The sequence below is a fragment of the Eptesicus fuscus genome, chromosome 7 (assembly GCF_027574615.1).
Source record: "Eptesicus fuscus isolate TK198812 chromosome 7, DD_ASM_mEF_20220401, whole genome shotgun sequence".
In the NCBI taxonomy this organism is placed as follows: domain Eukaryota; kingdom Metazoa; phylum Chordata; class Mammalia; order Chiroptera; family Vespertilionidae; genus Eptesicus; species Eptesicus fuscus.
The window spans coordinates 60,239,679-60,264,322 of record NC_072479.1 but is presented as its reverse complement, the minus strand read 5'-3'; the positions used below and the strand labels follow the sequence as shown (position 1 = coordinate 60,264,322).

Here is a 24,644-nt window from a genome sequence, read left to right as displayed (position 1 = left end):
CCTTTTCCCCAGCCCCTTCACCTCATCCCCACTTACAAAAGTAGCCTCAGAAAGTATCAGTTGACGAACACAAAGAAGTTTTAAAAATTATTATTTATTATTTCTTTTTGCTCTTGTTTCGTTTCTCTTCCTTGAGCTTCTTTTTGGAGACTTTAGGACTGCTGGCCTTTTTGTATAGGTGATACCCAATGAGGCTCAGGAGGGCTGGCACCATTGCCATGCCCACCAGAGGCAAAATGCCCTTCATCAGCTTTTGCCAGTAGTTGGCTCGGATCAGTGCAATCAGCTCCACGTCAAACTGCAGCACTGCATCCGCTGGAGGCAGAGAAGAGGTGAGGGTTAGGATCTCTGTGCACTTTATCTAGGACTCTGAATGAATGAAAACAGGGAAGGCAGGCCACACCAGAGCAACAACTATGACGCTGGCAAGATTTAACTGTGGGGTTGAGTTCCCTTAGACAAGGCAGAGATGGGCTATGAGCAGAGTCTAGTGATAGTCATGTTTACCCCAAATATACAAATGTGGCTTGGTTTCCATGATGGGTCTTTGACAGCACAGGGAAAGTTTCTGTGGATCTGAAACGTACACACTGTTCTCCATTTATGAGTGAGTGAAGCCTCTATACTAACTGTACTCCATTTCCAAACAACCACAAGGATACAATCTTTGCAGGGCTGAAATTAATTGGATTTAAACTAGACTTTTAAATTCCACCAACCTGTGAGCATATTCAATGAAATTATTAGAAAAGATAGGTGTTCTAACATAAGAGCTGGAGAGGAAGAAGGATGTGTCTTAAGAAAGAAGGTACGGGGGAATGAGTGGGAAGTGGGAAAGAAATGTAAATAGAAGCAGCACCAGAAAGCAGAAGGTAATAAGAGTTCATTTCTCGTTAGTCACCCTATTCTCTCTCCAGGTCTCCCTCTGAGCTGGAACTGGGATAAGAACTTTTACCCTGATACTCTGAAGTATAACACATTTTAGCTAATAGAACATGTGTTATAACCAAAAGCAAGAGACACACATCTTGTGAAATCTGTTCAATCCCAGGCCTTTAAGAGTAAGAATCAACAGTGACTTGAGAGGGCTTTTAAAGTTATGGGGTAGGCTTGGCTTTTAAAAGTTGTTTTTTTGTTTCATTTTGTTGTCAATTACTTGACTATGACCCTTTTGCCTATCTCTTCCCTGGTGAAGACTGAGAGGAAGGGTGGAGATGCAGCGAGAAGCCATGCCAACTGCACAAATGACTCCATTTGTAATTGTAGGAAAACGACAGGAAATTAGTCCAGAGTTCTGGGAAGGGTGACATGGGCAGCAGGCCCATGTGGCACAAGCAGGTGTCTCCTTTCTAAAAAGCTGCTGGCTGCCAGAGGACAAGCCAGGTGACATTAACAGGTTCTCTAGTCCCTGGAGAGGGCCCCAGCCACCGCTGTCCCTTTTAGCAAACTGATTTAGACCTTCTCAAGCTCCAAATTATATAGCTCTGAGAGACGGGGCATTTTGATGATTTGGAAGAGAGCTCTAGTCAGGTTACCTGGGATAGATGGTGGAAATCCCCGTTTTCCATAGGCCAAGTGAGAAGGAATGATTGCCCTTCGCTTCTCTCTGAGGGAAAGAATGTAAGTCACAGCCAGAGGTGGGACCAGGTGGGCCAGCAGCCTCAGTCCATCTGAAGCCCACCAGCAAAACCCTCTAGGTATTCCTGTCCAAAAGATGAACTTTCCCACCTTATACCAAACAGGTTGACCAGCAAAGGTATACATCCACCCCACCCCCCACCCCCCACCCCACCCACACACACACACATGCTTCAACTCCTCCAACAAAACCCACAGCCAGAGAGGCACAGAGGCTTTGGATGCCTTCAGGGGTCCCAATGACTGATGCAAAGCCAGGGTCCTTTGTCCCATGTTTTCCTGCCTCCTCTAGAAGCAGAGATAGCAGCGAACGCTTCTAGCCATGCAAAGGGAATACCCAAGCCCATCTCTGCCCAGATACTCACCCCACACACATGTCTAGAAGGCTTTGCTCCAGACCTTGAGGAAGAAGACATAACTGAACAGGAAGCTACCTACAGTCCCAAAATCCCAGGAGAGGAGATCAATGGTTCCCCCTTCACCCTTAGTTGAGCTCCCCGCTTCTTAGATCTCTGGCTTCCTTCTAGTAGGGTATGGGGCAAGAGGAATATTAGAAGTGGGGTTTGAACCTCAGGAGGGCCATTTCTAAGGTAGCTTAGGGATTGAAGGGGTTAAGAAAGCACTTAGGTTGGCATGAGTGGGAGGCACAGGTCACATACCTGGGATCACCTGCTTTTGGCCAAGTTCTATAACCAGAGGGTCTCTGGTCAGAGAAGTATCAATAACACGTCCATCTACCAAGCTGCCCTGAGGGGAGAGAGCATCCAAAGCTCACACCTAGTACCCCTCCCTCCCAGCAGGCGCAATACACACCTGGGCTGCTGGGCGGGGCAGCCCCCTAGCAGCTGCAGCCTAGCACTCCCCTCTGGGCAGAAAGGAACAGGAAGCCCTAAAGGACTGGCACTTATCGGCGATCTCTCCACCCTTCACTTCTCAGTGCTCGGGAGGAACTGGGGGGGAAGCAGGCAGGAAGAGGAACGTGCCCCCACCCTCCATCCGCCACGTGCTCGAAGACCCCAGAGCCCAGTTACTCCCCTAACCACTCGCCACGTGTCCAAGCCAAAGCTGACGTGTTTCATCAGGGCGCCGCCCCCTCCCAGGCTCCGCCTGGGCCCCCCACACCCCTCACCGTGTAGTGTATGTGAAGCGTGTCTCCAAAGGCAGCGGGCTCCGCACACGGTTCGGGGGGCTCCACCTATGATCGGACTACAGGAGTCATGGAGGATCCTCCCAAGATTCCGTTCTTGCCCCTGGACCCGACACCCCCAACTCAGTCCCCGCACTTCTCCTCCCGGCTCGGCTCGCATGTTCACTTAGACCTGTATTCGCGCTCAAGACCTGCCCCGCGGACCGAACAGGGTCAATCTCCTCACCAGGGTCTCCACTTGGAGGGTCCGGACAGGACTTTCGGTTTCGAACCCAGTCTCAGCCTGGCACGCCGCCCCACTGAGCAGCAGCAGCAGCGGCAGCAGGCAGCGCGGGAGAAGCGGCGGGCGCAGGGTCATGATTTGACGCGGTGCAAGGCGCAGGACACCAGGACCGGCTGCCTGTGTGGCGGAGGCTACAACAGCGGTTCTCTCAGCGCCCAGGCTGGACTGGACAGGACGGGGCGGGTTGGAGACACACCAGCTCCTCCTCCTGCAGCCCATCCTCCACCTTGTCCCCACCTCCTGGAGGGCGGAGGCCACAAGGCGCCCTCCCTACCCTCGAAGATCGGAGGTTGTGGATTCTGACTGGGCGGTCAGTGAGCTACTGTCCCACAGTGAGGGCCCGGGACACCTACCACCACCCATTATTAACCCATGTGGCAGGCCCTTGTCTGCAGTCCTCAAAACCACCCTGAGAAGTAGCCATAATTGTTTCCATTTTACAGATGAGTAACTGGGTGCTCAGGTTAATTTACCCAAGGTCATCTACCCAAGTGGCGGCAGAGACAGAATTCAAACCCAAGACTGCCCGAGTCCAGCTTGCTTGCTCTCTGATTTTGCCCAAGATACCCGGCTCCTCACACCTATCCGGGCAGTGTCTGGCTGGCCCATCCCACCCCAGCAGTTGTCAAAGGCAGCATCCCTCTCCCATCTCCCCGCTTTCCGTTTGAATTTTTGGAGGTCTGACATCAGGTGATTCTGCATCATGTGTTTTCATCTCTGCCCACGCTCATGCTATGCTCTTCCTTCACCTGTCAAGCTCACTTTAGACCAGTGGTTCCCAACATGGGGCACACGCTCCACAGGGGGGCAATTTGATTTTTTTAAGGGGGGCAATTCGAGAATGAGTTATTAACAGTGAATTTTTTGCATTTCTTATGGTTCTAGGGGCCTCATATACAGTACATTAATATATGTGCCATTTATGCATTTCAGTTCTCTATTATGTTTTGAAACTTTATTTGCTATTTTTCATATCACTTCACATTATTATTTTAAGCAATTTCTTCCTCAGTATTTCAACTACCCTTTCGTTCTTTTATTTTTCTCTTTCATGGATGCCATGTTCTTTGGACGCTTGTTTAGACCAAGTTAATGGCCTTTTAGGCTTCTTCCATGTGAATAGTTCACTTTTTGAATAACAATTATGTCACAGGGGGGCATCAGGATTTTAGAGATGCTTAGGTGGGGCATGGCCAAAAAAAGGTTGGGAACCACTGCTTTAGACCAAGCTCAAATATCACTGATTCCAAGCTAGAAGTGGCTTATTTCTTAACTTCAGGCATACACTCAGGGACATTATTTTTCCTTATGTTGTGGTTATTTGTGTACTAGAGGCCTGGTGTATGAAATTCATGCACTCGGGGGGCGGGGGTCCCTCAGCCCAGTTTGTGCCCTTTTGCAGTTCAGGAGCCCTCCGGGAATGTCCGACTGCCTCAGAGAGGCTCCTGCCACCACTGCTGCGCTCACCAGCTGAGAGCCTGGCTTCTGGCTGAGCAGCACTCCCCTTGTGGGAGCGCACTGACCATCAGAGGGCAGCTCCTGCATTGAGTGCCTGCCCCCTGGTGGTCAGTGCGTGTCATAGTGACCGGTTGTTCCGCAGTCTAGTCGATTTGCACATTAGCCTTTTATTATATAGGAAGGATGCCTCCCTCCTCTAAAGAATCAGCACTGATGGCAAGGACAAGATTGTAATCATGTCTGGAGTCCCTTACATACTAGCTGAACAATACCCTCCATATAACAGACTCTACACAAATGTTTTATTTTTAATAACTATAGCATACAATACTAAAAAGAAAAAAACACACCAAAAACAAAGACCTAACTATACTAGTATGGAAAATCTCAGACAATTGTATACATTAAGTTAAAAGCAAGAGTAATGGATGTGATGAGCCCCTTTATATTTTAACCTTTCTCCAAATATGTATAGTATATTTAGAAAAGGAACTATAAGGATGTCCCCTTTGGGATGGGAGAAGAGTAGAGGGAAACAGGTTCCACACGTTGCACTATACATTTATATATTGTTTGGATGTTTTACAATAAAAATTACTGTTATAAAAATTTTAAATTAAATATTAAATGAATTAACAATATATGGTCCTGCATTACATAATGTTTCAGTCAACAACAGACTGCATATTCAATGGTGGTCCTGTAAGATTATAATTTCTATAGCCTAGTGATGTCATAGATACGGTAGCTGTCCTAATGTCATAGTCCAGTGCATTACTTGTGTTTGTGGTGATGCTGATGTAAACAAGCCAACTATACTCCTACACGTATAAAAGTAGAGCACAGACCATTATGTACGGTACATACTTGATAATGATAATAAATGTTACTAGTTTATGTATTTACTACACTATACTTTTTACCATTATTTTATCTTTATTTTTCAAATATATTCTTATTGATTTCAGAGAGGGAGAGGGAAAGACAGAACATCAATGATGAGAATCATTGTTCGGCTGCCTCCTGCACGCCACATAATGGGGATCGAGCCACAACCAGGCATGTCCCCTTGACCAGAATTGAACCTTGGATCCTTCAGTTTGCAGGCCAATGCTATATCCACTGAGCCAAACCATCTAGGGCTACCATTAGAGTGTGCTCTTTGTACTTATAATAAAAGCTTGTGTAAAACAGTATGCTGTTACACCAATAGCAGCCTCATACATCTCTGGGTTACTGTGTTTTTTTATTGCATTACTTTCTCTTGTACTTGACTTAGTTTTGTATTGTTCTGTACAGCAACATACTGTACATGCTTGTAGCCTAGGAGCAATAGGCTACACCATATAGCCTATTAAGCGACACATGACTGCATAGCAATAGAAGGGAATGTGTGGGAGGTGTTGAATGAGCTGTGCTAACAAAGCTAAAGGAGCCAGACCGGGGGGGGGGGGGGGGGGGAGTCCTTGTGATTAGAACATAGGCAGCTCTGAAGACATTAAAAGAAAGTGGTATCTTTAAACAAGAGAGAAAGGATAAAGGCAGAGGGCCAGGTATTTGGGGGAAATGAATGGACCAGTTTGGCTAGAATATGGGATTTAGCCAGGAGAGTAGAGGTAGTAGGAGAGGGAAGTACGAGCTGGTTGTGGAGAGCCTTGAATGTCAGACTGAGGCAGTGGGAACCCACTGAAAGTTTCTGAGCAAAGGGGTAACAGTGCATACTGTACTGATGTGTATCAGCTGATTGGACTGGTGTCATGAAGGAGGAAGACTATTATCCAGGTCTGAGGCTTTGTTTGGGATCCAAAGCAGAAAGGGAAGTGGGGGTGAAGTGAAGAGAGTGGTAGTGGGAAAGGAAAGGACAAAAACTAAGACAACAATATCACCAAAAGAGGGCAGCGCAAGAAGGCACTTTCTCCTTGGATCAAATGAGGAGGAACCTGGAGGACAGGGAACCTGAAGGGCAGAGAAAGGTGAGATGATTCTGGCCCAGCCCTGACTGGATGCACAACTTAATCAGAGAACCACTCCTGGAAAGGTCTCCCCTCTCAAAGGTGTCTCTGTTGGCAAAGAGAAGAAATTCTACCACAGCCCCCTGCTTTCCAAAATTCATGGGGTACCCACTGTGCCCAACTTAAGGACAATGATATTTATGCCCAGCTGGTGTGGCTCAGTGGTTGGGTGTCAACCCATGAATCAGGAGGTCACTGTTCAATTCCCTGTCAGGGAACATGTCTGGGTTGCGGGCTCTATCCCCAGTAGGGGGCATGCAGGAGGCAGCTGATCAATGATTTTCTCTCATCATTCATGTCTCTCTCTCTCTCCCCTTCTCTCTTCCTCTCTGAAATCAATGAAAACATATTAAAAAAAAAAAAAGATGAGTGCCACTATGTGCCAAATAGTAAGCAGGGCACTGCTTTTTAAAAAAAGTTTTATTGACTGATTTGAGAGAGAGAGATTTGTTGTTCCACTCACTTATGTATTCATTGGTTGCCCTGACCGGGGGTCAAACCTGCAACCTTGGCATGTGGGGATGACGCTCTAACAACTAAGCTACCCAGCCAGGGCAAAGGTACTGCTTTTTGTTTTTTTGTTGTTTTTTTAATATTTTGTGCTGCCACTTGTTTTTTTTTTTTTAAATATATTTTATTGATTTTTTACAGAGAGGAAGAGAGAGGGATAGAGAGTTAGAAACATCGATGAGAGAGAAACATCGATCAGCTGCCTCTTGCACACCCCCTACCGGGGATGTGCCCACAACCAAGGTACATGCCCTTGACCGGAATCGAACCTGGGACCCTTGAGTCCGCAGGCCGACCGCTCTATCCACTGAGCCAAACTGGTTTTGGCTGCTTTTTGTTTTTTATGTTTAAACAGATTGTTAATAAATAAAAAGTCTGTGAGTCAGCATATGCAAATCTGCGTTCAAAATCTAATGCCATATTTTAGCCGAAACCGGTTTGGCTCAGTGGATAGAGCGTCGGCCTGCGGACTCAAGGGTCCCAGGTTCGATTTCGGTCAAGGGCATGTACCTTGGTTGCGGGCACATCCCCAGTAGGGGGTGTGCAAGAGGCAGCTGATCAATGATTCTCTCTCATCGATGTTTCTAACTCTCTATCCCTCTTCCTCTCTGTAAAAAATCAAAATCTAATGCCATATTTTAAAATATATATATTTTATTGATTTTACAGAGAGAAAGAGGGATAGAGTTAGAAACATCGATCAGCTGCCTCCTGCACGCCCCCTACAGGGTATGGAGCCCACAACCAAGGTACATGCCCTTGACCAGAATCGAACCTGGGCCCTTCAGTGGGGGGGGGGGGCCTGGGATGGGGGGAATGCTCTATTCACTGAGCCAAACCAGTTAGGGCTCTCATGCCATATTTTCAAGGGCATGCGTACCCTGGCTCACTAGATTTTTTTTCTTTAAATATATTTTATTGATTTTTACAGGGAGGAAGGGAGAGGGATAGAGAGCTAGAAACGTCGATGAGAGAGAAACATCGGCCAGCTGCCTCCTGCACACCCCCTACTGGGGATGTGCCCGCAACCAAGGTATATGCCCTTGACCGGAATCGAACCTGGGACCTTCCAGTCCGCAGGCCGACGCTCTATCCACTGAGCCAAACCGGTTTTGGCAGATTTTTTTTTTTTTAATCCTCACCCAAGGATATGTTTTATTAATTTTAGAGAGGGAGAAAGAGGGGAGGGAGAGAGAAACATCAATGTGAGAGGAAAAGATCTGCCTCCTGTATGGCAGCACAGTTCTGGAAACAGAAGGTACTAAATGAATGTGGGGATCAAACCTGCAACCTTTATTTGTATGAGGCGATGCTCCAACCAGCTAAGCCACCTGGCCAGGGAACTAGATATTTTCTTTTTAGGTATTGCTATGCATTCATTCATCCAAGAATGATATGTTACCTCCCTCTCCATTCTCCCGTATGGCTGTTTTAGCCAGGGAGGTATCATCCCATCAATGCAAGATCTGGCATAGGCAGAAAAAAAAGATGCCCCGTTGCTTATCTATTACCTAAAGCCAAAAGTTAGCAAATTCCTGTGGTTCAGAGCCTCAAGTTAAACCCCACAACCCTTAAAAGGCCTAGTACTCAATTGTCCTAGGATGGCTCTTACCAATGTGTGGGATGGAAGGGTAGAGGTGGGAGGTGGGTGCTAGGTAGACAAGTTCATTCTGAAACATCCAGCCTGGCCTGTACTGACTGGCCAGACTCCTCAGAGATAGCTCTCAACACCTGGTTTGGATAAAGGGTGCATGGGTAGAGCTGTTTAGTTCTGGGCACAGAGAGCCAGAGTTCTGGCTTGAGTGTCTGCTCTACTCCACATCATCCAGTTCTGAAGCCAGATTTGCTCCTAAACTAGAATCCAGATCCCCTCTTCTGTGGCCCATGGCTAAAGTGACACACACAAGCAGACACTCACCTCTTCATGGTGAACAGTCCGGATCCAAGTTCACTTCCTGACTTCCACCCACTGCCTGCAGTGGTACTGCTCCCTTTACTGTACTCAAGGTTCAGATTTCCTCAGACCTAACCCTTTTCTCAGGAACTCAGGGTCATGCTTACTTCCATCCCAGCAAACAAGGCCAGGAAACTCATTAAGAATGAAAAAACCTACAGAGGAAGGAAGTCATCTAGATCCTATCACTCCCCCGTAACCAGCATCCCTCCAATCACCAGATTAGAAAGTAGAGAAGTGGACTTTGGCCCTCCTACCTCGACATCCTTCAGAACTGGAAAAGTCTGTTCTTAGTATTATTACCGCCTGCCCAGAGACATCCCTCCCTGCACCAAGCAGGAGCAAAAAAAGGGTACCCCCTACATAGTGATTCCCAACTGTCACTACCCCATGTGGTACACTATGGATATCCCAAAGGATTCCAGAGCATCCCAGAAGTGGAGTCTCAGGCCTGTCCCTCAGTACAGTGGTTTGACTCCATTCTTAGGACAGGTCTGGAAACAGAAGGTACTGAATGAATACCTGTCAATTTTCTGCTCTGACTAATCTAGACACTTGGACTGGAAGTGATGCAGTGAATACCCAGAGCCTTCAGGCCTTACACCTCTGAGAAACTCATACATACCCACACTCATTCACTGCTCCCATACTCTGGAATGAAGGGAACAGTACTGTCCTCCATCCCACCTGGACCCATGCAAAGCCTTTCATGGTTTTCTCCAGGCTCATTTTGGGAAGTTCCCTGGCCCAGATAATCCTGAAATGGACCCTGGGCTCAAGTACCCTGACAAGGCATGAATGAATAGCTATTCATGTTCTGAAAAGATAGGATTACTGTCTGTCCTAAGATCTGGGTGGTAAGCATTTACTTTGCAAGCACACCCATTGTCCCCCCATATCCCCCCACAGAAGCTGGGTTTAAGCATTTCCCTCCACCTCCTTTCTAGCATCCTAAACTGAGTGCTAAGGCTCCAAAGGGACTAAGTCATCCTCTTGCCCAAGTTTGTTCAGGGATCAAAAGATCCCCACTGACCTGCCACCCAGCTGAAGTCCTCTCCATGATCATTATGGAGAGGTATCTATCTACTATACAAACGAAACACTTGGGAAAGGAGCTCCTAAAATATCAATAACCTCAGTCACCAAGCAGGACTTCTGAGAAGACTGGAAGGAAAGTGTCATCCGATTTTGAGGGATAAGTGGATAATGTTTAAAGTTTATGGGGTTGAGCCTTAGCTGGTTTGGCTCAGTGGATAGACCGTTGGCCTGCAAACCAAAGGGTCCTGGGTTTGATTCTGGTCAAGGACACGTACCTTGGTTGCAGGATCCTCCCCGGCCCGGGACCTGGTCGGGCTTGTGCAGGAGGCAACCAATCGATGTGTTACATCAATGTTTCTCTCTGTCTTTCCCTTTCTCTTTCACTCTCCCTAAAAAAAAAAATTAATGGAAAAATAGCCTCGGGTGAGGATTAACAACAACCAAAAATAATAATAAAGTTTATGGGGTTGATAAGGGGATGTCTGGTTGGAGTAGTTTAAGGGTTTCATAAGGGCAAAAGCACTGGTCCTTGAGATGGTAGTTTATTTTAGTAACAGGAGAGGGGCTGAAAAGGAAAACTGGAAGGGGACAGGGAGGTAGCTGAATATAAATAATATACTTCACACTGATATTTGGGACTCTCAAACTTATTATAAGCCTAAATCCTGTCCCTTCCCCACAGCATCAGGGTGGGAAGACCTCTGTCCCCAAAATTTAAGGAGGTGGCAAGAGTGGGGAATGCCTGCCTGGCACACCTAGACCTGACCCACCCCAAGGGCAGCACCATTCCTTTCTTTGCCTAGAGCCAGACAATAGTAGCAGGAGAGGAAATGAGTAGTGGTGGGAGTAGAAGGATGGGGCTTTATGAAAAAATATGTCCCTCCCCAAATGTTTGTGGAATCTGGATGAAGCTGGAACCCTGACAATGGGGAACCCCATGCCTGAAGTAGAGGGGATGCAGGACCATCAGCTGTAAGGAGAATCAAGTTGACTACACTATCCAGATCCTTATCTTTTGTGCTTCTTCACTGCCAAAGTCCAGAACTACTAGTAAGTGGGCGAGGGGACTCCTATTTATAGATTTCTATCTATCCCTGTTTCAACTAGAAACACCTAATGCACAGGGCTGGGAAATGTGAGAATGGAGGTAATACGGGGCACTCAAAGTTCAGAGCCCTCTAGCCAGTGAAGTCCCTAAAGTCTACCAACAGGTGATACATATGGTGAAGTTCAGGGTTAAACCCTTTAGAACTAGAGTAACAAAGTCATGATGCCCTCACACTCTGGTGTCCAATTCATTTAAGGACCCCCTCCCTGGATATGATGAGAAGACGTAGCATCGTGAAAATGAACCTAAATTCCTCTATAATCTCACTCTCCTTGGTCAAGTGCCCTTTACTCCCCCGCTGAAGGAGCAGTCTGGAGACAGGGACCAGAGACAGAACTACCCTCATCATTAAACCACTGTCCCAGGGCTGCTGCACAAGGATGAAGGTCTGCTCCAATGCTGCATAAAACATGTTTAATTTCCAACCATGGTCACAGTCATTTCGTATCCCACATTTTGAGCAAGGAGAGAGAAAGTGAGTTATTAAACACATATAGTCTACATTCCAGAGGAGGAAAAAAGAAGAGAAAACCAGTTCAGAACTCAGTTACCACTATAATACCACAAACAAACTTTGGGGGAGAAATGGGGAAACCCCAGGGAGAAGAAAGGCCAGAACACAGAAAAGCATAAAATGAAATCGACCAGAGGAGAGGCAGGGAGGGAGTGGGCAGAAATGGAATGAAACACCTAGGCCCAAAAGACCTTTTAGGTGAATGGGAATGTAGAAAGGTCCACCCTGCCATGGGCCTAGCAGTCAGGGATACTACCAAGATCACTTACTGCCCCCTGCTGGACAGATCTCAAGCAGCACCAAGGCTGCTTCCTAACACCCTTAACCCCATTGGTCCATGGAGCCCTCCAAAATGAGGTGGGGGTGGGCCTGAAATGAGGAAAACCTATTTGGGACTAGTATCTAACTAAGGAAGGCCAGAGAGGGAGTTAGGTGGGAAAATAGGCAAAGTCCTCACCAACCACAAAAATAGAGAGTGGGGAAGCCTAAGTAGGAAAGAAACAAGGAAAGGGGAGAGAAACAGGCAACAGCACTGAATGAGTTAGGAGGCAAAGGAAAGAGTTCAGGGAGAGAGGCAGCAGGAGCAAAAAAAAATCTAAGGGGGGGGGGGTGTGGAGGGAAGCATCTGTGGGGTCAGGGAATGAATACATTAAAATGAAATACAAGCTCCAGCACCCCACTTCCCCCACCACCAAACACACACATATACACACACAAAGGCCTAGAGAGCAAGAGACCTGTACACACCTTCTGCATCTTGGGTAAATGAAACATCACTAAGGAACTGGCACTGAGGAGGACATCTCTGGAACCTCTTTCACAGTTCAATCTGGGGTGGGGGTAAGGGGTATTAATCTGCCTGTTGTAGACAAAAGTCGAAGGAAGCCTGGCCCCATGGGGTGGGACTTGGGACAGCCCTTCTGGGAAGGGGTCCCTCAGTCATGCTGTGGGGGATACCCTGGGCCCTGAGCTCAGCAGAAAGGTATGGGGGCCATCTTGGAGCTCAGGGCGCAGCCAGCACACACAGGAGCCCAGAGAAAAGCCACGGCTTCACATACATCGCAGGTCAGGACCTCAGGGAGGAGCGCCCCCTGCAGACAGGGAGACACAGTAGCAGCAGCTTCTGAACAACTACATAGTAATGGGGGGGTTTGGGGGAGGGACCCTGAAGACCACTGCATTACACCAGCACCAACAACCACTTCAGAGTTCTAGTTCCTCCACTCCAACCCACAGATCTGTTTATGGGAGTGAGTGAAGAGGGCAGGGGAAACCTGTTGGGATGGAGGTGGTAGGGACAGCAGGATGGTCTGAGGTCTGGAAACAGAATAGAAAATTTCCATCCCTCCACACATCCTGGACTAGAAAAAAAAAAACCCTGGACAACAGGGACCAATATTGAGGTCTGCTGTGCCACCCCCACTCCCCAATCAACCATCCAGCCAGCCTGGGACCACTAGAGTGAGGAAACTTCTGACAAAGGACAGATGAACCACCAGTCCCCAAATTCAGAAGATTGAGGAGGGGGGGCGAGGAGGGGGGGAAGGCAGGGATAGGACTGAACCATGCATCTCACCTTCTCATAAAAAACAACAGGATGAAGATGGAAAACCTGAGACCCTCCCCAGGTACCCTGGGTCTCAAACAACATGGTTTTGTATCTCCACCCCTCCCCGCTTCAAGCTCAAGAGGAACAGATCTAAGGAAGAGGAGGGAGGATCAGTTGAACACTCTTGAGTGATAAGAGTGAGTGGGTTCCTCTCTCCTTCCCACTAACAAGGCAGGGCAGAATGGCATCTCCTTGGAAACAGTCACCTTCTGCCCTAAGCAGGGTGAAGAAAGGGGTAATAGGAAGATGGTGATGGAAAATCCATCATCTGTCCTATCATCCAGGAAAACCTACCTGCAGAGAAGAGAGGAACCAGTGTAAGATTGGGGCAGCCTTCCCTTGACCTTATTCCCTTTATCTCACCAACATGGGAGGGGCAGGTGATAGGCTAGAGTGGGCTGCAAGCCCTGAGCTGCCCTCCACCTGCTCTACCCTTCTCCCTGGCCCCTACATATGTATCTCTTTATACATGTATATACACGCGCACACATGCACGCACATAAAGAGAGGCCCGTGCAATTTCCACGTAGAACAGGGAGAGGGTAGTGAAGGAAAAATATGGTAGGAGAGGGGCCTGCAGGGAGAGGGAAGGGACTCAGATGCCAAGAGCACAGCAACCAGAGCCAAACGAAGCAAACAGAGAAACTACCCCACCCCACTTCCCGAACCTCAGAGGACGGGGGAGGCACCCCATGAAACCATAACAACCTTGTTTTTGTTTTAAATCTGATAAATTGGAATGATTCATCATAAGGACAGCAATTGGGGACTGGTCATGGACAGGGGAAAGAAGGGGAGGCAGGAGAGACAAGGCTCTTATTGGGCATGCGGACATGATACCCAGGGCCCTGGCCACACTGGCACCGGGAAGGAAGGGGTAGGGCTGGGCAGGGAGACAGTAGGTATGTTAGGGATGGTGGGGGTGGTCGGATAGAGCTGCCTGGCTCTCACTTCTTGTTTTTGAGCTGATTGGCCAGCCAGTCCAGGCCTTCGTACAGCCCGTCCCCACTGGTGGCACAGGTGGCCTGAATATACCAGTTGCGATGACGCAGGGAATGCAGGCCCAACTTGTCTGTGATCTCAGCAGCATTCATAGCATTAGGCAAATCCTGGAGCACGAGGGAGACACAAAGAAAGGAGCCTCAGAATCTTTCAAAGGCTTCTAGAGCACCCATTACCAACGAGAATTTTACCAGTACCCTCTCCTCTTCCTCCTCCACTTTAGGGACTCACAACAAGATCCTGAGAAGCTGCTTTGCACTTAGTCATCCCAGAACCCCAGATCCAAGATATCAGAGGTCATTCCATTGGATTGGTGGAAACCAAATATGGGAATGATAGGGAAGTAGAGAGGTGATTGAGATTGGGCTAAGAAACCAGGTCTGTCTGACCTAGGAGTGAGGGCAGTTCCACTGAAGTAGACAATAGGGAAGATGTAAGAGGAATTTGAGGTGATGCATCTACCACACCAATCCCTGAGGATAGAATGTTGCTAAATAAAGCAAGGATGGGGGACAAGAAGTGCATAAAAAGCCAACTTATCCTATTCCCCACACTTCTAAAATTGAAAGCATAGTCATAGGGTTTCCTATACATTGAGCTCCAAGGCCCTTGATTTCTGAAGCCAGGCTGCCCTCTCTGAAATCCAGAGGTGGGGAGAAAGCTCACCTGTTTGTTTGCAAAGACGAGGAGCACAGCATCCCGAAGCTCATCCTCTGCCAGCATCCTCATCAGCTCCTCCCGGGCTTCATTTACTCGCTCCCGATCATTGCTGTCGACCACAAATATCAACCCTAGGGAGGCAGAGCATGGGCTGCACAGAGACGACAGATGAATTCCCCTCCCCCACCACCAAAAGACAACACCCTCCTTATAGCTTCCAAATATTTGCAACATCTGCTCCTCTTCTCCCACCCCTAGGAGCTACAGGGTCAGGGTTCGCTACCCCACCCATAACCAAGAGTGACAGCCACACTCTTTGCTCACACCCAACCATCCCATGCCAGTCCCTGGACAAGTCATATGCCATACCTTGGGTGTTCTGGAAGTAGTGTCTCCAGAGAGGCCGAATCTTGTCCTGGCCACCCACATCCCAAACTGTGAAGCTGATGTTCTTGTACTCCACTGTCTCCACATTGAACCCTTTGGGGGGAAAAACAGGTAATGGCCAGTTGGCCGCAAACACCAGGTCTGCAAAAGATGCCCTATTGGGTTCATTTGTTTTCCCAGCCTTGGCCATGATCCCAACAAGGAAACAAAATCTAAGGCTTCCTCAGAACTGGTGTTGATATTTTAGCCTAAAGGCCAAAAAGAAAAACTAAGGGAAGAAGTGGAAGAGAATGAGGAGGGCCCATCAGGAGGTTCATGATCGCATGGGTAATGTGAGCCAACCTTCCTCACTCATTCTCAGTGTTTGGCTCTCCCACCTACAAAGAAATGACTCAGCTCCATTCTGGTACATTGGCCACCAGAGTATTTCTCAGCTAAGTACTGGGGCCTGTGAGGCAGAGTGAAGAAAAAAAGAAGTGATCTGTAGTCCTGGAGCCCCAAATGCAGAACCACCTACAGATGATGATCTGGAGCCCCATCCATAAGCCAAATGTTCTCCCTCCTACAGGCAGTTCCTAACCAGGATCAGGGCCACTGAGGATCTAAACTGAAGCAATTCCAGGCCTCTGGCAAGAACATCAAAGCCCTTCACCTGCTTTCTAAACAACACAGAAAACAAACCAGCTCAGTACCTGAGGGCAACTTCTGAGTGCCAGGCTGCTGAAGTTCCTGCATCAGAGAAGGCCAGGGTAGGTGGGCAAATAGCAGCCCCAGCACCTGCTAGTAAGCTAAATAACCATCCTTCCCTGAAACCCACAAACTGTATGGACTTGCCTGCTGGCCAGGTGGAGGAATCTAGGGATAGGCCCCCAGCCTGGCTGCTCAGCGGCTGGCATGAAAGCTTACATCCAAGCTGTGTCCTTACCAATGGTGGGGATGGTTGTGACGATCTCCCCCAGTTTCAGCTTATATAGGATTGTGGTCTTTCCTGCAGCATCCAGGCCCACCATCAGGATGCGCATCTCCTTCTTCCCAATCAGGCTCTTGAGAAGGTTTCCAAAGATATTACCCATGATCACAGCAGCTGCTTTCTGAAGACAGTAGGGCCCTAGCGGGGGCAGTGGCAGTTTGGTTTTGACCTGGTCCCTGGTATGGAGGACTTGATCCTAGGCAAAGAAATGTAAACTCATTACCACCATCTGCTCATCAGAATTTCATGTAAATGGAAATTGTCAAAGTCAAAGCTGGAGTCCATTGATGACAAACTGAGAGCCTGAGGGGACTATGAAGATTAAGGCCCAGCCCTGACTGGTTTGGCTCAGAGGATGGAGCGCTGGCCTTCGGACTGAAGGGTCCCAGGTTCGATTCCAGTCAAGGGCATGTACCTTGGTTGCGGGCACATCCCCAGTGGGGGGTGTGCAGGAGGCAGCTGGTCGATGTCTCTCTCTCACTGATGTTTCTAACTATCTCTCCCTTCCTCTCTGTAAAAAAATCAATAAAATATATTTTTAAAAAAAGATTAAGGCCCAATGAGACACACCTTGAGCCTCTGGGAGCGGAGACAAAGCAGTGAACACCCATGACCACTGCTCTGCCACTAATCTACATGTGACTTTGGATGAGTTATTTCACCTGTAAATGGAAGGGTGTTGGAACAGATGATTTCTAAAATCCCTTCTTACTCTGGCCAGTGTGGCTCAGTTGGTTGGGCGCTATCCTGTGCATCAAAAGGTTGCTGGTTCAAATCCCAGTCAGGGCACATGCCCAGGTTGCGAACTTGATCTCTGGTAGGGGGCAGCAGCCAATCATGTTCTGCTCTCATATAAATGATTCTCTCTCCCTCTTCCTTCCTCTCTAAAAATCAATTTTTTAAAAATCTTAAAAATAAATGAAGTCCCTTCCGTTCTGACCATCTATACTATACCCAAGGTGTTGCAAGATCATTAATGCCCCTCCCTCCAACATCACCCTGACACTTCTGGAAAGGGTGGGAGAGCAGGGAGTGGAATGAGGAGTGGCTCTTGGTGACTCCCGACAAGGTTCAGGCTTGCCAGGTTCCCAAGGTTTATGTATCTGTTTTAATCAAGAGACTGCTTCTGTCTTCTGCAATTCCACCTTCCTTTTACACATCAAAATTAACGAGGAAAAAAGTAAGAAAGCGGCACACCTAAGAGTCTGATCCTTTTCACTCTGTGAAATGCTGGCTGTGAAAGTGGTGCCCTGTTCATACAACAGTCCACTCTGAGTTGGGAAGTGGGGTGTGAAGAGACTACCTCTTGTTCCTCAGCCAGGTAAATCCTAGGCTTGCCGTGGCCCATCCAAGGTCAGCTGCTCCACATTGGTCACAAAGCAATGAGGCTTTCTTCCTTAACCCCCTTCTGTCTATTTTAAAACCAAAATCAGGTCATGTTGCTTCTCTGTTCAAAACCCTTTCTTGGCTTCATATCTCCCTTTCAGTAAAACCGAAAGCCATACCATGGCCTACAAGGTCCTGCATGATCCGCATCCCCCCTGCTTCTCTCATCAGATCCACTACTCTTCCCATTGCTTACTCCACTCAATTCCCCAACACTTTCCTGCCTCAAAGCTTTGTAATTGCCATTCACTCTGCCTGAAATGCTTCCTCTCCTAGACAACTTCATGGAGTACTCTCTCACTTCCAGCAGGTATCTATTCAAATGTCACCTTACCGAAGAGGCTTTCTATAACCACCTATGACACACACACACACACACACACACACACACACACACACACACACAATCTCTCTCTCTTTCTCTCTTCCCTCCACCCCATTTATACCACTTTTCTTCACAGCATTTATCACCATCTTACACATCTCACATTTGTTTCTTGTTCTACTGTTTTTCTCCTCCTACAATAATGTCAGCTCCTTATCTATTTTGTTCACTGCTGTTTTCCTGGTACCTTGAATAGCATCTGACACATAGCATATGAATAACTGAATTAACTCCCAGGGTCTCTTCTGATCTCACTAACAGCTTACTAAGATCAGATGCTTATATCTGGTACATAGTAGGCTCTTAACAAACACCTGCTAAAAAAGGGAAGAACCATTATAAAGGAACAAAATGCCCACTCCAATCATTTCCCCCAACAGATCAGAGTCATTTATTCCCTCTCGTCCTCCCTCCCTTCTCTGTGACACAGGACAGCCACAGAAATGCAGCTTTAAAACAATGAAATGGGGATTCAGAATCGTGCCTGCCAGCCAGTTCTCTGTGCCTGAGGGAGATCCGCGTCAGCATCAGCTTATTCAGCTATCACCATATGCTGGCTGCTCTAGTCTGGGAACCAGAAGCATGCACACACACACACACACACACACACACACACACACCCAACAGGCAAAGGAACAGGTCAAGACAGAGTGCACCAAACCCAAGAATGTGAAAAGTGGATGGGGAGGAATCCTATTTACAAGCTAAAGTCTGGAGGTTTGGTGGGAGTTTAGTTGTTTTTTTCAAAAACTATTTCAGATTTGCTTTTTGTTTTTGTTTTTCCTATTTCCCTCAGCTTGTAGCAAATTCCAGAACACACAAAGGGGCCACATCAATAGCCCCTGGAGACCAAAGTACTAGTTTGTCCAAAAAACAGAAACAAAGCGTGCTTATGGAATGTTTCATCTTCAAAGGCCTCCCCAGATATCCACTAATGAGCCAGGCGTGGTGCTCCCGGTAGGTTCCCCAGAGGAACCCTGCCCTTGACCCAGAAGGCTCACAACCCAGGGAGAGGACCCGGCTCAACCTTCGGGCTCAACTTCAGCCAAGTCACCCACTGGCCATCCTCCCTGCCCATCCTGCCTCAACCCACCCAGGCTGACCAGACAGATTCCCAAGGATCCCTGAGGCAGATGGGACACCTGCCTAGCTTAATATGATCAGATCCCATTTTTGGCAATCGGTGGTAGGCTGTTGGTTCTGCTACCATCACTTCCAGAAATTTAAACCTTCCCCAAGCCTTCCTAGTTTTCATCTTGTCTCCTGCTCAGGTAGCCTTTCCTTCAGCTCCAAATGATTCTTTGCTTTAAAGGTTAGGTAATAGGGTTTGGCTCAATTTCTGAACTGAATTTATACCATACATTTACCTTGCTGTCCTTCATGACTGGAACAACTGCTGATTAAATGATTATCAACCGTGAGTACAGCAATGTTGCCTCAGAACAAGCATACACTGTCCTTTGGTTTACTTCTTTGCTAAGCTAAAGTCTTGGCTCAAAAGCTGACCCCAATGTTATACTTATTTCTGTGTCCTGGCACACCAAAGGCCCCTGAATTTCTGAACCATTCATGTGGCACTTACCACCTTGTGGAGCTTTTTACTTCCTTTGCAAGTCTGTACACTGTCTCCCCAGTTTAATTGTGTACTCTCCATAGGCAAGGACTATACATTTTATTTATTCTGTATCTGTTCTCACTCCCAGTGCCAAATCCATTATAAGAGTTCAATCAAATGCACACTGCCTAATGTAAGGATGTCCTTACATAATTTCTCCTATTCTAGCAGTACTTGGTATCGCTAGGTAATGCACAGATGGTTGCTTAGGATACACTGTCGATTCTTGGTCATTTTTCACACTTACCTGACCCGGGGACTGGTTTGGAAACACCAGAGAGGACCAGAAGACTAAAATTGGTGGACTTTTCTCTTGCCATTTAATATGCAATGGGGCTGATGAATAACTAATAAAATATCCAAGTAGTTACCATGTGTTCCCTGGGGCAGCCCAGGGCCTTGAAATTAATGGATAGTATGACTCCTCTTTAATATAATCAGGAGCTTGATTCAGACCAACATTCCAAAGTGGGTGTTGGCTTTCTTGTCTTGGTTTTCTCTGTCCCTGCATATTACCAGCAAGAAAGCATGTTACTCCTACCAGCAGGATAGTAGTAACTTTCAGCTTTGTGCTATGAACATGAATATTTGGCTCTCATGCCAATTCTCACTTTCACCATAAAGCATTTCTAGAAAAAGCTCTGGGTAGCAGAATGGCTAAAACAAAACAAAAAACCCTATAGTATGCAGAGATTGTTTCCCTGCATACTGTATAGCTTATAGTTACTCTCTTTTATCACAGATGGTACTCCTGTGTGGGCAGGGCAAAATGCCAGGGTTCCATGTTAGTGCAAACCAGAAATCAGCAGTGAAAACTGAAGGTGAGTGGCTTAAGATGAAAAATGGAATACAGTAATACCTCTATTAACAAAAAGGCATCTCAATATTCTATTTTATAGTCACAAACTTTGTTATCAGTGGTAAAAATAACAATAGCTCTAAAAACATGTTCCAGTACAATCTGTGTGGGACATTGCAGGAGTTCAATCAAGTGCATTGGCTGATTTAAGCTTCATCTGAGGATGTCCTCACTGAGGACCAACCAGTCCTCAATTCCAAGCCCCCTCCCCCACCAGGAGGCAGGTTGTTGCTCATCACGTTGACTTATGTGTGTTGCAGGAACATGCCTGCCTCACTCTCCAGGTGATTTTGAGAGTCACAGCTCAGCCTGACATGCACTCACCCCTGCCTGACTCCAGTACCTGGCTCAGGCATGTGTTTTGAGACACCTCTGAGAAGATTCCTGATCTGGCACCGCTTCCTCTTCAGGCTACATAAGTTCAGGGAAAGGAAGGCTAGTCTCTCCCAAACCCTCTGCTGCCAGGCAGGGTACACTAAAAAGCAGCTTTGTTCCCAGATAATTTTCGAATTGAGATATCACTAAAAGAGATGCTATTTTTAGTACAGCCAATGGAGCAGACCAATAAAATTTAAGTAAATAAAAGCAGGGTCTGCCTGTATCTAGTTTCCTTAGTGCAGCTGGCTTGTGACTGACCTCTGTAAACTTTCCAAGTTTTTGTCTCAAGAGCACTATAATCAGCACATAAGAACTCTTAGATTAGTATCTCAATGACTTCTATTGGACTCAAAGAGTTCCCAAAGCCAAGAAAGAGCTTCTGATGTCAGCTTCCATCCATTCATTAAACATTTATTGAGTATACTGAACTAGGGATACAGAGATGAAGACAGTTTCTGCCTTCACGAAACTCAGTCTTTGGGGGAGAAAAACTAGTGAACAAAGGGTTACAAAACAGTGCGAGGATAAGAGTGGGATAAGCTCACAGTATTATGGGGAAAGGTGGAGTAGTTAATCAAGACGGGGGGGGGGGGGGGGGGGGGGTAGGCCCTGGTTGGTTGGGCTCACTGAATAGTGCTGGCCTTCGGACTGAAGGGTCCCGGGTTTGATTCTGGTCAAGGACACATGCCCAAGTTGTGGGCTCGATTCCCAGTAGGAGGCGTGCAGGAGGCAGCCGATGGATCAATGATTCTCTCTCATTGATCTCTCTCTCTCTCCCTCTCTCCCCCCCACCCCGATTCCCCTCTGAAATCAATAAAAAAATATTTTTTTAAAAAAGAAAAAAGACTAGGAGGTAGCCTTAGCCGGTGGTATTCAGAGGTTAGAGTGTCAGCCAGCACGCCAAAGGGTCACGGGTTCTTTTCACAATCCAAGGCACATACCTGGGTTGCAGGTCGATCCCTGGTCAGGGTGCATGCGGGAGGCAACCAATCGATGTATCTCTTTCACATTGATGTTTCTCTCTCTCACTCTCTCTGTCCTCCCTTCCCCCTCCCTTCCTCCCTTTCAGGCTCTCTAAAGATCAATGGGGAAAATATCCTCAGGTGAGGATGAATAAAAACAAACAAACAAAAGACTGCGGAGTAAAGGACAATTCATAGATGTGATACTCAGGTCACATCTGAACTGACTCCTGAAGGAAAAGCATGAAGTAATCAGACAATAGAGAGGAGGGAATGGGGCTGAAGGAACAGCCATTTGCAAAGGCATAAAGACCTGTTAGGCCCTGGCCAGTGTGGCTCAGTTGACTGGGCATCCATCAAAAAGGTTGCTGGTTTCATTCCAGGTAAGGGTACTTGCTGGGTTGTGGGCTCGATCCCCGGATAGGAGGCATCTAGAAGGCAGCTGATGGATGTTCTGCTCTCACATCAATGTTTCTCTCTCTCCCCCACTCCCTCTCCCTTCCTGTTTCTCTAGAAATCAATTTTTTAAATCTTTAAAAAATATATTTTAAAAAAAGACATGTTAAAGATGGCAGTTTTTATTAGCAAAAGCCAGGTGCAAATGGGAGGTAATTCATTTGGATGCAGCATGGTGAGTAAAGTGATGAGGATGGAGAGATAAGCAAGGGCTAGATCATAAAGGGTTTTAAGGTCATACTGAGTAACATGATCAGATATGTGCTTTAGAAACATCATTCTGGCACCAGTTTAGGGAATAAATTGAGAAGGGAAAGACTAGAGGCAGAGAGAACACTGGGGAAATACAATAATATAGATGAGAAATCAAAAGTTCTTAACTAGAGAGGACAGATTGGAGGCATCAAAACAGTGGACCCCACAAGATTTAATGACTGATTAAACATAGGAAGGAAGAGAAGAAAAGTCAAAGATGATTCTCAGGTTTCTGGCCTGGGTGATTCAGTGGCATTTCTTTAGACGGGAAGTAACAAGAGGAACAGATCTGAGAGTAAAAATATTTATTTTTGGCCCTAACTGGTTTGGCTCAGTGGATAGAGCATCGGTCTGAGGACTGAAGGGTCCCAGGTTTGATTCTGGTCAAGGGCATGTACCTTGGTTGCGGGCGCATCCCCAGTGGTGGGTGTGCAGGAGGCAGCTGATTGATGTTTCTCTCTCATCAATGTTTCCAACTCTCTATCCCTCTCCCTTCCTCTCTGTAAAAAATCAATAAAATATATTTTTAAAAAATATTTATTTTTGGATTAAACATTGATTTTGAGGTGCTATGGTGTGAAGCGCAACAGAAAAGTCTGGGCTGGGTATTTAGGAATCACTTGCACCGATGGTAGATTAAGCCATAGAGGAACCAAGATGATCAATGATCCAGGATAGCTGCCTACCCAAAAGCCATCCTTTACCTTCTTTCTTCTAACAGAATCCCTAGTTTGTTTAGGTGCTGGTGTGGCGGAGTATGGGGTATGAGATACCCTTCCCTAGCCCTAGGGTATGAAAACTGATCAGCCTAAGGGATGTGGGCATTCCCTTTCCTTTGCCAGTGAATAAATCATGAATGGTCCTGACATTCTGTCTACTTAAACCATTTTTAAGTGCACAATTCAGTGGAATTAAATACATTTGTGGTAAAAAATATATACATATTTTCCTGTCGGAAATCAATTAAAAAATAATAATAATAAATAAAATAAAGAAAGGAAAGAAGGTCAAAAGCCTTAGAAAGGTCAAATTAAGCTCAGCTGGCTTGGCTCAGTGGTTGAGCAACGACCTATGAACCAGGAGGTCATGGTTCGATTGCGGTCAGGGCACATGCCCTGGGTTGTGGGCTTGATCCCCAGTGTGGGGCATGCAGGAGGCAGCCAATCAATGATTCTCTCTCATCACTGATGTTTCTCTCTCTCTCTCCCTCTCCCTTCCTCTCTGAAATCAATTTAAAATATGTTAAAAAAAGAAAAAGAAAAAGAAAAAGAAAAAGAGTGGTCAAATTAAGATAAGGCCTGAAACATACCTATTGAATTTAGCTACTAGACAATCAAGGATGACCTTGTTATAAATTAAAACATATCTAGCTTTTTAGGTTGCACTTGGTTCAATTAGCAGTGTTTAGGTTCAGGGCATTCACCTTCTAGTCAAAGAAAACAACCCCAGTAAGTATAGGATAACCTGAAGAAGGCCACACTACGAGCAAAAAAGGATCCTAAATTGCCATGTCTGATAGAGACCTTAGGAAGGCTCTGGTTTTTCCCATGGACAATACTCAGCAAGTGAGTCAAAACAGAGAATCAGGTCTGTTCCCGAATACACGGCCTACCCAAATAAAACAGTGACCTTACTAAAAAACAAAAAACTAGACTCATTTGTTTCTTTGGAACATTCTGTGGTACTGCTCTCTGACCAAACCTTTCAGTTTGCCCTATTCTTAAAATCTAATGAGCTTACAACTGCTCCATTTCCTGACATTCTATGGCTGCTCCAATGCCCACATCTACAGTTTTGAATATTGAGAACACTATACTTTCCTAATTACAAAATCACAGAAATTCCACAAGTAGTCAGCCTAAAGTCCCAATAAATCTGTGCCTCAATCTGGTCCCAAAGCACAGGTCAAGATAGAGCTGCCAGCAAACAGATGAAACAGGAAGACAGGATTTAGAGAAGGCCAGCCATTAGAGCACCCTAAGGATACAGAAGACAGGGAACTGACTACCTTGGGAAATAAAAGCTGTTTGTGATCCTTTATCACCAAACACACTTCCA

The 24,644-nt window shown here is 46.6% G+C and overlaps 1 protein-coding gene across 8 annotated transcripts in view; it reads right to left on the bottom strand.

Annotated features, from left to right (window-relative positions):
• Positions 1-80: 80 nt before the first annotated feature.
• Positions 81-24,644, bottom strand: part of LOC103285254 (FKBP prolyl isomerase 11) — a 30,052-nt gene continuing 5,488 nt past the window's right edge. Inside the window, exons 2-13 of one of the 8 annotated variants that reach the window (XM_054719114.1) lie at positions 17,594-17,702; positions 16,246-16,486; positions 15,303-15,413; positions 14,940-15,064; positions 14,223-14,380; positions 12,410-12,491; positions 3,012-3,233; positions 2,768-2,833; positions 2,298-2,385; positions 2,004-2,037; positions 1,536-1,606; positions 81-315 (exon numbers count right to left, since the gene is read on the bottom strand). In XM_054719114.1, coding sequence (XP_054575089.1) covers positions 98-315; positions 1,536-1,606; positions 2,004-2,037; positions 2,298-2,385; positions 2,768-2,833; positions 3,012-3,233; positions 12,410-12,491; positions 14,223-14,380; positions 14,940-15,064; positions 15,303-15,413; positions 16,246-16,486; positions 17,594-17,638 — 1,461 coding nt within the window. In that variant the 5' untranslated portion in view covers positions 17,639-17,702 and the 3' untranslated portion in view covers positions 81-97. Of the gene's footprint in view, positions 316-1,535; positions 1,607-2,003; positions 2,038-2,297; positions 2,386-2,767; positions 2,834-3,011; positions 3,234-12,409; positions 12,492-14,222; positions 14,381-14,939; positions 15,065-15,302; positions 15,414-16,245; positions 16,487-17,593; positions 17,703-24,644 lie in introns of those variants that run through there. The other 7 variants (XM_008140624.3, XM_054719116.1, XM_054719117.1 and 4 more) reach the window with 7 other exon arrangements.